Consider the following 13,033-nt stretch of genomic DNA (forward strand, 5'->3'; position numbering starts at 1 on the left):
CTCCGCCCTTCCCCCTATTGAGGCTGTAATATCCGTTTCACGATTTGGGGGCTGAGTTGCTATAACAACAGACGGCGATTGTGTTGTGAAGAGCAGCTCGCTCCTGTGCCGCCTGCCTCCTGCACTGCCTCCATCCCTGCAGCCCAGCTGGCTCCTCTCCTCACCACCCTCCAGTCCCAGTCTGGCCTCTTGCTGTGTGTGTGTATGTGTGTGTGTGTGTGTTTGTATGTCCAGGTCTGCCCCAACTGGGATGTGATGTGTACCTGTCTTCTCATGGTTGCATGTGTCTGAATTTGGTGTCTAGGCTTCGAGTTGTGTGTGCCTGTGTGCATGTGTGTGCATGGACATGCATGCTCTATTTGCTGTGTTCCCCTCCCCCATGCGTCCCCACTGGCCTGTGCACACAGGAGAAGGGCATGTGCTTAGCACATCACTCAAGTGTCCACATTGAGTGGGTGCCTGTGTGTGGGGGGTGTGTCTTGAAGTGGCAGGTCCCAAATGCTTAGGCGGTCTGAACCTTGGACCTTGCAGAGAGATAGAGAGACGTCCCTGTAGGCAGGAGGGGCAGGGAGGTGCAGCAGCTGCCCAGTGACCTTTGCTGCCCTTGATGGGCAAAGCTGGGGGTGGGGACAGGAGACAAGTACTCAACCTTACCTCCCTACCTGCCCAGCCTCCTCTGTAAGGGTCTGAGTCTGTCTCTGTGAGCCATTGCACCTGTCTGTCTATGCCCTGATGCTTGGGTGGACAAGATGTGTGGTGTGTGTGTGTGTGTGTGTGTGTGTAGGCTGCAGGAAGAGGAACAGTAGAGGAGGGGCAGGAAAGTGGGCTGTGGGGTCAGAGAGGCCATTTCGCATCCATAGGCCCTGACTCAGCAGTTCCATTCTGTGGCTCCTTCAGTGGCCTTGGTGGGGATGCTCTGAGGGTCTCTTCAAGGTCAGAGTGGGCCCTAAGCCTGGGACTTGGCTCAGGGATCACCCTTCTCGACTCCTAGGAAACACTCCTTGCAGCCTGGGTCCCCCTCTTACCCCTTCACAGGCTGGGGAAGGAGGTTCCCTCTGCCAGGGGTTGGGGGGTGGTTGGTGTCCACATGAATCCACTCAGTAACTGACCACTCTTGGCAAATTGCCTGGGTAAGGGTGCAGGATGACTGTGGGGAGGTCCCCTGGGTGCACCTGTTCTGGGCATGCATTTGCCTGGGTAGGTGCCTGTGTGTACAAGTGTGTGTTCTCGGGCAGTATGTGCCTCCTGTGGGTGCATGACCATGGCGTGGCATTTCTGCAGGTATTCTTGTGTGTCTCTGGGAATGCCCAGTGTTCACAGATAGGTGTGCATGGCTGTGAACTCCCCGATGTGGATGCATTGGTGTTGAATGTGAGTGTTATTGCACATTGCTCTGGCCAAGGAAGTGCCAACTACCACCAGCTGTGCAGATCACAGACCCTGCAACAGAAATCAGGGTCCTGGAGCGAGCTGGCAGAATGGTCAGGCACGTGCGTGTGATACACACACACACACACACACACTCTCTCTCTCTCACTGCCTCATTCAGCAGCCCAGTGACCAACCTTGTACATACACTAGGTATCAGGTGCACCATTTATTAGCAGAGTGAGTGAAGGGTGTCCCCCCAGCCCCCCATACTCATACACATGCACAGTGATGCATGTGCACTTACAGGAAAGACCTGTGCTCCCCAGCACCACTCTAACTCTGAAACTCGGTGGCTGCTGCCAAGTGCCCTCAGTCACCAGGCATGTGCAGCCGCAACGCCGCCCCCACACCTACTCTTACCCCTGCCCAGGTCTGCTCCAGGCAGAACTGGGAGTTTGGCCTCAAACTCTGGGATTCCCATGAGGCAGGACTGGGAAAACCCAAGTTCCTAGGGCTACCCCCACCCCATCTCTGCCTTTCCTTCCCCCACCGCCTCAGTCTTTATCCCAGCAAAGCCCCTCCCTCTTAAGTTTTGGGGACTCCAAGCCAGGGGCCATCCGGACGGTGGGAGGCGGGGGCCAGGCTGCCGGCTGGAAAAAGCCCCCAGCAGCCGTGGACCCACCGGATTCCCCTTCTCTAGGCTCCTCGCAGCCCGGGCCCGCCCCTGGGCGTAGCCAGCAGAGGGCGCTGCGGCCCAGGCCCCGCACCAGCCTGGCTCCCGCGGCACCCCGAGTAGGGGTCTCCCCTTCGGCTCGTCCCAGCCCCTGCGCGCAGGAGACCCGCTGGCCGTGGGGGGAGGGTGCGCGATCCAAGGCCCCGACCCAATGGAGGAGGGGCGAGGGTGCCTGTGTTCCCAGAAAAGACACTGAGGCCGGGTTGGGGGTCCGCCTGGTTGAGGGCCCGGGCGCCCGAGAACCTCGAGAGGCTGGGAGGAGCGCGGGTGCCGCGGGCCCCGGACTCCTGGGTCCCGCGCAGGGGAGGGAGTGGGGCTGTGGAGCTGCCGGACTGGCGGCTTATGCGCCCTTGCATTGGCTGCGCTGCTCGTCCGTCAGCGCAGCGTGGCCCAATGCGCACGTCTCGGGGGCGGGCACTGGTGCTGATGCTGCCGTCAGTCGGTGTTGCAGGGATGCGGCGGCGGGAGCAGCCGCCCTGACTCGCGGAGCATCCTCCTCGGAGAGGCACCGCGGCGGGGCAGGCGGGCGGGGACGCGGCGGGGAGTGAGAGAAGCGCGAGGCGGCAGACACCGCTAACGCCGGCTCTGCCACCCGCCGGAGACGGGGCGGCCCTGTGGCTCTGCTACCCACCCTGCAGCCCCTGACGCCCCGAGAACCAGGTACAGGAGGGGGTGCTGCGGCGGAGACGGGTGGGGGGCGGGAGCCGATCGGGGGAGGGGAGCGGATCGGAGGGGGCGGGGGAGGCAGGACAGATGAATTGGGGGGCGGGGGCGCCGCGCTGAGAGGGCTGGCCGGGTGACAGCGAGGAGGGAAAGCCGCTGGGGGCTTGGGGGTCGGAGGCTCCCTGTGGAAGGGGCACTAGCCCTGAGCTGGGGAGAATGGAGAGGGGTAGGAGGGAGGGTCGTTGGGGGAAGGGATGGGGAGAGAAGGAGGGGCATCCAGAGGACTGTGAGGCGGTTCTAAAGGGGGGCCCCCAGTCTGTGCTAGCCCCAGAGGCTGGAAGCAGTGCCGGGCAAGAGGGGCTCTTGTGTTCTGGAGGGTCTGCAGGGTAGAAACCAGCGAGGAACTGGGCTTCGTGGGAGGAGAGGAGAGGGGGCTGGAGAGGAGAGAGGAGAGAAGTGGAGAGGGAAGGAGAGGGGCCAGGCCAAGGGCTTCGTTCTGGGGGGATCCACTGAGGACCAGGCTTTCCTGGGGGATGGGAGACAAGGGGAGAAGAGGTTATTGGGAGAGAGCAGAGGGGAATGAGCCAAGGTGCTCCAGGCAGAGATGGGTCTGTGCTGGTGGAGAGCTGAGAAAGATGGGGTCTGAGGGAGAGGAGCGGAAGCTTGCGGGGGAAGGCTGGGGGTGATGAGAGAGGGAGACTGGGAAATCAGTAGGAGGGGGCTTTTCTGGGGTGGGAATACCCTGGGGGCGGTGACAGGGTTCTGGTCAGAGAGTGCTGCAGGGGGAGAGGAAGCTGCAGGGCTCTGGGCTTTCTCCCCCACCCCTAAAGAGGAGGGGGTCATTTCTCATGTCCCAGCCTCCTCCCCCAGCTGAAGCAGCAGTCTTCCCTGGGGTTTTTGGGTTGGGGTATGAGCCCTTGAACCCTTGATGGGCGCTTGGGGGCACAATTGGCTTTAGGGTGCTGTTGTCTTCTTTACTCTTACCCCGCTCCTGGGTCTTGGGAGACAGCATTTGATGCCTCATTGAGCTAGCAAGGGCTGGGCTGGGAGGGGGCTTTTTCTTGGTGTCTGGAGGTGAAAGAGGAGGCTGCCCAGCTGGAATAATGAAATAGATTTTTAGGGGGTGGATCTTGGGTCCCCAGTCCCTTGGCTGCCCTGGGGCTTCCAGACACCCCCGTTTTTGAATGTATGGGGGTGGGCTTCTATCCTCTTCCATTCATTCTTATCCTTCCTTCTTGTCCACCTTCCCAGTGTCTGGGTGTTCGTTTTGGGGGAGGGTGGACATTAGGGTCTTACTTTCTCTGTCTTCTGCCAAAGCAGGAGAAAGAAAGAAGGGAAAAAGGAGAAGAGGAGGGAGGTTTGCGGTCCGCAAAGTGTGAGGCCTTCTATTTTATGAGTGCTTCAGCCCCTCAGTCCCTAGCTCCTCCTGCTTCCAGGGATGGCTCCAGGAATGCCGGCATCTGAGGTGTGGCTGGATCTTTCAGGAGACAGGGGAGAAGGGTTTGGCTGGGAGGACTCTTCATTCATGCTAGAGGAAGTGTTCTCAGACCCATCCTGCCCTCAGATCCACAGGGGTGGGCGAGATGGACCAACCAGCCATGGCTGCTGGGCAATTCTTTCCAAAAACCCGGGCCTCTCCTGGCGTCTTGGCCTGGGCTGAATCCATATGACAGTGGAGTTCTGAGAGGAGGGGCTGGGTGCTCCAGTGGCTGATGGGGACAGTTCTTTCCTTCCAGGCTCAGTCACTACCCAGGTCCAGCTGCTCCCTCCTGCCTGCCCTTGCCAGTGACACAGACACTCTGACACTGATACACATGCTCGGTGGCACCCACCCAGACACACACCTACACAGGCACACACACCTGCGTACACAATACACCTCCCGGCAGCATACCACCCACACTTCCCACCCAGAGAGGTTGCTACCTCGTGCTTGCCTCCTTGAGACTTCCCCCAGGAGCCTTGCTGTCATGTACACAACACACATACACAGCCCCTACGTGCATCCAAGGGTGAGGGCACTGCTGGCCCCCATCCAACCACTCACCTCCCAGGCTTACAGCCATCGCAGCCACACCTGTGCTTCTTCCACATACACCTTCAGTGCCTGCAACATGCTCTCTCCTCCTGGACACACCATCCGTCCTCCGTCTACACAGCACGTGTGCACATCCTCCCAGACACACCAGTCCCTACCCCCAGCAAGCTCATCCTGAAGTACCATGTGCATGTCTGTCAGGGTGCTGAGCACTTTGCCCCAGGCCTTTGTGTGTGTGCACACCAGCACACGTTTGCTAACACACTCTTTTTGCCCTGGTGCACCCCCAAACCTTTCTTCTATTTTCTCTCTCTCTTTTACTCTCTTATCTATGTACCTTCAGCCCAGGCCCTCCTATCCCTCCTGGCCACAACCACGACCATTCCCAGTGGAGTCCAGGCCCCAGCCACTGCTGGCTTCCTGGGGGGTCTTCCCATTTCTAAGTGGCGTCATCCCCCAGCATCAATCCTCAGGCACAGGGGCACCCACACCTGCCTGTGCGCTGGAGACACTCTCCTTTCATTCGAAGCTCCCAAGCCCAGCCCCCACAGAGATGCCCCGAGAGAGTGTGTCCTCACATGCCACCCACCCTGCTGCTCCATCTGTTAGTGCGGCTCCCCCGCTCCGCCCCTGCCACACTGACTGGCCTGTGGGCTCTCGGAGGCTCATTCAACAAATAGTCCGATGCACACCTTCAGGCGTGGGTGTGGCACCTTCTTATCTTTTACGAAGCTGCTTCCCCACTGCCGCCACCATTGTTTGGGATGGTGGGGTGAGGGTGAGGCTGTATGGACTCCGCTGTGCTCCTCAGTGAGCCTCAGTGTCCTCACCTGTAAAATGGGATCCTCATCCCTATCTAATGGGATGTTTTGAGGGCTCACTGCGAGGAGAGTGATGGGAATGATAGTAGTAACAAGCATATTTCTTATGGACCTACTGTGTGGTTGGCCTGTGTGAAGCACTTTGTCTGATGTGTTTGTCAGGCACAGAGAAGGCCCCAGTGGACGGTCGCTATTTTTATTGTCATTATCCTAACCTTCCCTTTACACGCGGGCGCGCGCGCGCACACACACACACACACACACACACACACACACGCACATACACCTGTCATGGATACCTTTAGGAACATTCCCAGGCACCTTGTGCTTACTCACAAGGCCGCCCCTGGAAGTCATCTGTCCCCTTTGCATCACTGGGGTGCACCCGCCCAGGCTGCTGTGCCCCAGATGTGTACAGCATAGGTATGCTTGGTGCTTACCGCTCCCACTGCCCCCCATGCTCCCACGCACCCGTCCTCTGGCCCCCACTCCAAGTCATTCCACTGCACCTCCGTCCCCAGCCCACCCGCTTCCCCAGCTCCACCAGCGGGCAGCAGCCTTGTCCTGTGCACCCTGAGCTACCAGCTCCTGGGCCCAGCCTGCTCCATGCCTCTCTCTGTGACACAGAGAGCTGCTTGGGGACCCACAGACATGCCCACTCATGCCCAGCCCACCCTGGCACTGGACTCTGACTTATCTTTAGACCTGTTTGTTCCTCCTCCTGCCCTCTGAGTCAAGACAAGGTGCCCGGTAGAGTGGAGGAGGACACCAGGGCTTGGGATTAGACAGAACCAAATCTGAATCACAGTGCCAGCATTTACAATTTGTGGGACCTTGGGTGGGTCCCTTCTCCCGTCTGAGTGTCTGTTTCCTCATCTGTAAAACGGGCAGTGATAATACTTATCTTACCCTGGTGAGGATCAAAGGAAACACTAGGTGCTTGTAGTGCTGCCAACTGTAAAAGGCTGAGACGAGAAGTTTTAAAAATAATTATTAATATGACACACTTTTTTCACACATTAGTCTATGCCAGGCACTGTACTAAGTGCTTTATGTATGTTAATTCTAATTTTGCAACACTATTATTATCTCTATTTTATACATAAAGAAACTGAAGCACAGAGAGGCTGAGTAACTTACCAAAGGTCACACAGCTAGATAGGGGTAGAGCTGGCATTTGAACCCAGGCTTTGGAGCCAGTGCTGCTAACCAGTGCACTGTCTTGTTTTTGCTGCTGCTGAGGTGGTGGCTGGGTGTGGACAGGCATGGTGTCTTCCCTTGTTTTTGCTGGATCATCAGGGCTGGAAGGAAGGGGCAGGGAGGACAGGGAGGTAGGAACTGTTTACCATCTGCCAATCCTGCCTGGGGTTTCAGAGGGGAGAGGGGACCCTCCAAAAAACATTCTGCATCTGAAAAGGACCTCAGGGGTCAAACAGTCTGCTGTCTCCTTCCATATGATCCAAAAGCCCCCCCATGCCGAGCATCTCTGAGCAGCAGTCATCCGGTCTCACCTCGAACACCTCCACAGACGGGGAACTCACCACCCCCTGAGGCAGCCTACTCCACTGTTGGATGCTTTAGATTGCCAGCAAGTTTCTCTTTAGCCTGAGCCAAAATCTCCCCCCTTTGCACGCACTTCTCCCACCTGTCCATGGGCTGCCTTCTGGGGCCACCAGAATGTGTGTAAACCCAGCTCTTCCTCCCTGGCGCCTGGAGGAGGCCCCTGCTGTCTCACTCCCAGCTGGCATGAGAGGATGCTGGCGTGAGGAGAGGAGAGCCAGAGGGAGGCTGGCATTCCCATGGCTGGAGGTGTGTGCATGGGCGTGTGTTTGTGTGTGTGGGTATTCACAGAGAGAGGGCTGTGTGGATATGGGAGAGGGCCCTGGCCAGAGGCTTTGCTCGTGTGGGCATGTACCACCTCACCCCAGAATTTGCATCCATTTGCATACTTGCCCCTGGTGGTGTGGGGCTGAGGCCTTTGGCCAGGCGGAAGGGCCCAGGTCTAGGTCAGCAAGTGCAATGGGAAGTGCCTGGAATGGAAGGCCAACGACCTTCGTTCTAGTCTTGCTTTTCTATGTAATCCCAGGCCAGTCGCTGTCCCTCCCTGAGAATCAGTTTCCACATCAGGAAAAAAGGAGAAGATGAACCCCATGAGCTCTGAGGTCTCTGTCTCCAGTCCCAGGAGTGGGCTTTAGAGTGGGACACCTGAGAGAGCCGTGTCCCTGTGAAGGCCAGAACAGAGGAAGGTGAGCTCTGAGCCGCAGACACAGGTGTAAAAGAAATGCCTTGGAGCCAGCACAGTCTCTACCTGCACTGTGGCCTCGGGCAAGTGAACTCATTGTTTTGAGCTCAGCTTCCTAGTCTGTAAGCCTGAGTGACAAAAATACCTCCTAGAAGCTGAAGGATTGATAAGACAGTGCACATGGGGTCCAGCCTGGTGTCTGATGCTGAGGGATCCCAAAGCTGACAGCCCAGAGGCTTCAGTGGCACTGGCCTAGCCATGGGAAGATGAGGAGGAGGCTCTGGCCTAGGAGGACCCAGGAAGAGTTATTGGGAGAGGGTAATGTTGGGGAGTAGAGGCAGAAGTCCTGAGGGCAGCTTAGCCACCCCTGGCCCCTCTCACTCCAGCTCTGGGCACCACTGGCCCAAGGCTGCTGAGTCTATCTGTGGGCGGGGGCAGCACTAGGGAGTTGACTGGGTGCGGAACCCCAGGATTACTCAGGAGGTCAGCTTCCCAGAGGTGCGGTGACTCTGGGCCAGCAGTGGCTGGCAGTATGCACTGCATTGATGTCAGTGAGCAGGCAGGTACCCCAGGGCCACTCTGGCAGTGTCCCTGCACTGGCAATGGGCAATGAAAGAAGAAAAGTGGGCCCGGGGGGCAGTACTTGGACGCTGTGGGTGCAGGGGACCTCCTCTGCACTGCATGAATCTGGGGAGGAGCTGTTGCCTTGTCCAACTCCAGGGGACACTGTTTACTTGATGTGGTTGTGTGAGGCAATGGCCCTGGCCTGTGGGGGAGAAGACCTCTGGAGAAAGGGTTGCTGCTGAGTTCCAGGAGCTGAGGAAGGATGATGGAGCATCCCAGGGCAGCAGGAGCCCCTGTGTTCTGGGAGAAGGTTGGGTTGGAGGCTGGGTCGGCAGCAGCTTGGGTCTGGGGTGGGGGAGGCACAGGGAGGGGAAAGGTGCGGGGGGGAAAAGCATGTTTCCTGGACACTGGGTGGGGAAATGGAAAGGACCCAGGTGTCTGCCGGCTCACTCCTCCTGGGGCCATCTCTGCATTGCAAACGCAAAGCCACCCCAAGGGTCTGTGGGTCCCTAGGGAGAGAAGACTCAGGGAATGCTGGGGCTTCCTTCTGGTCTGCCCTGAAGTTCCTGTGCTCCCAGCAGCCTGGCTGGCCTGTGCTGCAGAGCTGTGGGCTGCAAGGAGAATGAGTAATGAGCCTTGAGGGGCTGCAGGCCCAGACCCTACTTCTGACCCTCCCTGGAGGCACTGCATCAGCCCAGCCTCTGCCCCTGAACAGGCTCACAGAAGCCTGTCTGCACTGCACCCCCTCCCACTCTCCCTCTGTAGGGGCCGGTATAGCCTCCCCATCCTGGACTCTCACACATTTTGCTCCCCTGTTCCTCCACCCAGATAACATTCCCTTTGGCTCTCAGGACCCAGTTGTCTGCCTTCCAGCCTCTGGCAGCCTCCCCACCATCTTTCACTCTATCTGTCCTCCCCCACTTCCTGCATGGAGGGAGACCCTGCCCCTAGCCTTTCTCACAGAACCCGTCTGCCATCTCCCTAGAGGGTGGTGGATATGACCATGGCAGGGGACTGGGCTGGGGGTGGGGCAGGGGAAAGAATCCCTCCTGTTGTGAGCTTGGGGGTGAGTGGACAGCAGCACGAAATCCTATTCCCTCCGCCAGCGGAAATCGATAGCTAATTAATTCCCTCCCCAAAATAGTGTCCGGAGGTGGGGGTGGGTGCTGGGAGAGCAGCAGACAGAGGCTAGGCCAGGCCAGACTGAGATGGAGACCCTAGCAGGGAGGGAGGGAGAGAGGGAGGCTGGTCACTATTCTGGCCATAGAGCTGTGCCTTTGCTGAGGGTCTCTGGCTACCCTTCTGGAGAAGAGGGGGAGCTTAGACCTTTCCCTCCCCTGATGCCTGAGGGGCCCGCTCCTCTGCCCTGGGCTGGGGATGTGTGTGTGGTGGTGGGGGGGTGAGGGCGTCAATCAGGCTGGGAGCAGGTGCTGCATTTAATTTGATTGGCTAATTAGCCTGAACATGTTAATTATCTCCATTACCCAATGAGGAGAGGCAGTGGCAAAGTTATATATAACCCAACAGTGTTTGTAAGGAGTGGGGGCTGTTTGCCTGGATCTCCTCCCCACTGCTCTGGCAGGGGCAGTCCCTGGAGGGGCACTGGGGCAGGACATTCAGGTCCCCATTGGAGCCTTGATGGATTGGGAGGGCAGCAGTCTCAGGAGCAGAATGGCAGGACCCGAGGGCTGAGCTTTGCGGGCCTCTTGGAGATGACTCCCCCAGCGCTCCCGATGGCCTGCTGAAGCCTTTTCTGCCCCATCTTCCTCTGCACACGTGTCACTCTCCAGGCGCCCCCTCACTATGGTTTTTTAGGGGGTCCCTCGTTTCCTCCCACATAGCTCTTCAGCTCCTTGCTGCACCCTGGAACCTTCCCCTCCCGAAGCCAGCCCTCTCATTGTCTTGTGGCTTCTCACCTACACCTGTGGCTGTCCTGTGTTTATTTCCTCCCCACAGGCCAGGGCCATTGCCTCACACAACCACATCAAGGTCACATGGCAGGGCACCTGCCAACTGCCTGTGTGACCTTGGGCAAGTCCCCAGAGCTCTTTACCTGGGTTTCCCCAGTAGTTAATGAGAATAATGGGACTTCTCAGCTGGGCGAGGTGGCTCACGCCTGTAATCCTAGCACTTTGGAAGGCCGAGGTGGGTGGATCACCTGAGGTCAGGAGTTCAAGACCATCCTGGCCATCATGGAGAAATCCCATCTTTTTAAAAAATATATTAAAAAAAAAAAGAGAATAATGGGACTTCTCAGAGTGATTAAGTAAAATGACATTTGTAAAAATGCTCAGCACCAGGGCTCTGACAAATGCTGTTTGGATTTGGAATTTAATTTTCTCTGTCTTTTCTTTCATTTCTCCCCACTAGGCCACCTTTCTCCTCCATTACTCTTCCATCTCTGTCACTTTTCAGGCACTTCCTCTCCTTCCTCTTTCTCTCCTCCCCTGCTTCAGTCTTTCACTGTCTCTTCCTAAACATTAGTCCCAACCTGCTTCTCTCCCAGGCTTCTCCCCACCCCCTTCCCTCCCTCCCTCCCCAAAATAAAATCAATGCAATATTCAGGAGGGTTGTTGGATATAAATAATTACGACTTGGAGTTTAACGAGATGCAAATTCCCCTCCCCGGCGTGGGGTATAAATTGCTCTCTGACAGCCCGTTACAAGGGTAATCATTTCAGAAAGGCAATTTTATGCAAATGAGCCTGCCTGCCTCATGGTGGCTCCCTCAATCTTGGTGAGGGGGGCAGAGGGAACTGAGGGGTGAAGAGAGCCCAGGTAGTGGGGCCAGTCCTGAGGCTGAGGACTGGGAGCTGGAAGTTGAGGATGACAGACATTTAGCTTCAGAAAGGACCTGGGCTGGTGAGCATTGAGGCTGGGGTCTGGGAAAGGATGAGCGTGGTTTTGGGGGAACTAGAGACACAGAATTGGATGCCTGTGTCCCTGCTTGGATGGAGAGGGCTTGGGGTCTGGGTATCTGGGTCCTGGCTGGCTTCTCTCCCTTGACCCCTTCCCAGTCTGGTTGCCCTGTGATACCATTGACGAATTGGCATTTAATTAATCCCAATGAATTATTTAGCAACTTCATTATCCAGTATGAAGAGCTGATGAGAGGAACCGTGGCTGGTGGTGGGAGCCAGGCCTAGAGGTTGGGCGGTTTGGAGAAGGGGCTGGGGTCACCAGGCGGAGCAGAGTTCCTAGGCCTCGCCCAAAGAGCTGGCCTTGGTCCTGACACCCGGGTCCTTTGAGAGGGTGAGGCCGCAGGCGGCTGGGTTGGGCTGCTACCGGGCTCGAACATGTCACCTCTCTGCTGTCCACATCTCGAACCACTGCTGCCCCTACTGCGTGCCATCTCTCCCAAATGCTGGCCCCCGGACTCCGTGTCTTTTGCCTCGGGACCCTCTCCAGGTCAGGGCCTCTCTAAGTTCTGCAGGGAAGCAGTCGGGTGCCTGCTGGTATGATGGGGGAGCCCAGCACCGACGGCCCCTTGGAGCCCCTCATTAACCCCTTTCTCTCTGTTCTCCCGCAGGCATCCTTCCCCGCGCGTTCGTCGGAGCCCGCGGCGGGGGAGGGGCGCTGCCGCCGCCGCCCGAGGGAAGCCGGCGCCTGGGCCTCTGCGCGCCTCGCCCCGCAGCCGGGCTCATGGCACTGTGAGCCGGCGAGGTAGCCCCGCTGGTCGCGGGGAACGCCCGGCCCCCTCCCGCCCCATGCGCCCGCGGCTCTGAAGCCTGAGCGGGGGCCGGGGGCCGGGCGGGGCCGGGGCCGCCGGAGGTATGGCGCCCGGGAGCCGGTGGCGGCCGCCACCGCCGCCGCCACTGCTGCTGCTGCTGCTGGTGCTGGCGGCGCGCGCGGACAGCCTGGAGTTCGGCGGCGGCCCAGGGCAGTGGGCTCGCTACGCGCGCTGGGCGGGCGCGGCGAGCAGCGGCGAGCTCAGCTTCAGCCTGCGCACCAACGCCACGCGCGCGCTGCTGCTCTACCTGGACGACGGCGGCGACTGCGACTTCCTGGAGCTGCTGCTGGTGGACGGGCGCCTGCGGCTGCGCTTCACGCTCTCCTGCGCCGAGCCGGCCACGCTGCAGCTGGACACGCCGGTGGCCGATGACCGCTGGCACATGGTGCTGCTGACCCGCGACGCACGCCGGACGGCGCTGGCAGTGGACGGCGAGGCCCGCGCCGCCGAGGTGCGCTCCAAGCGGCGCGAGATGCAGGTGGCCAGCGACCTGTTCGTGGGCGGCATCCCGCCCGACGTGCGCCTCTCGGCGCTCACGCTGAGCACCGTCAAGTACGAGCCGCCCTTCCGCGGCCTCTTGGCCAACCTGAAGCTGGGCGAACGGCCCCCCGCGCTGCTGGGCAGCCAGGGCCTGCGCGGCGCCGCCGCCGACACGCTGTGCGCGCCGGCGCGCAACCCCTGCGCCAACGGCGGCCTCTGCACCGTGTTGGCCCCAGGCGAGGTGGGCTGCGACTGCAGCCACACGGGCTTCGGCGGCAAGTTCTGCAGCGAAGGTGAGCCTCAGGGAGCGGCCGCCGGCGCCCGGGCGCGGGGGTGACGTCCTGGGGCGCCCCTTGGGGGTCAGGGCTTGCGGGGGTGCCTGAGGCTGGGG

The 13,033-nt window shown here is 59.3% G+C and overlaps 2 protein-coding genes across 2 annotated transcripts in view; both read left to right on the top strand.

The window, feature by feature from the left end:
• The first annotated feature begins 1,753 nt into the window (after positions 1–1,753).
• LOC116554513 (translation initiation factor IF-2-like) lies at positions 1,754–12,181 on the top strand. Its single transcript, XM_032282451.1, has 3 exons — positions 1,754–1,801; positions 1,930–2,764; positions 11,962–12,181. The coding sequence occupies exons 1-2, from the start codon at positions 1,754–1,756 to the stop codon at positions 2,650–2,652; spliced, it is 771 nt and encodes a 256-aa protein (XP_032138342.1). The 3' UTR covers positions 2,653–2,764; positions 11,962–12,181.
• Positions 12,182–12,190: 9 nt separating this feature from the next.
• Positions 12,191–13,033, top strand: part of NRXN2 (neurexin 2) — a 104,686-nt gene continuing 103,843 nt past the window's right edge. Inside the window, 1 exon segment of the mRNA XM_032282940.1 lies at positions 12,191–12,935. Coding sequence (XP_032138831.1) covers positions 12,206–12,935 — 730 coding nt within the window. The 5' untranslated portion in view covers positions 12,191–12,205.

This window comes from Sapajus apella, unplaced genomic scaffold (assembly GCF_009761245.1).
Source record: "Sapajus apella isolate SASKATOON/1434 unplaced genomic scaffold, GSC_monkey_1.0 scaffold14, whole genome shotgun sequence".
Lineage (NCBI taxonomy): Eukaryota > Metazoa > Chordata > Mammalia > Primates > Cebidae > Sapajus > Sapajus apella.

What these genes read in the sequence shown, in the direction of transcription:
- LOC116554513 (XM_032282451.1), top strand. Translation starts at nt 1,754, where the DNA reads ATGTGCAGCCGCAACGCCGCCCCCACACCTACTCTTACCCCTGCCCAG. An exon ending in CTACTCTTACCCCTGCCCAG is followed by an intron (nt 1,802 to 1,929) that starts GTCTGCTCCAGG and finishes CCACCGCCTCAG; the next exon opens with TCTTTATCCCAGCAAAGCCC.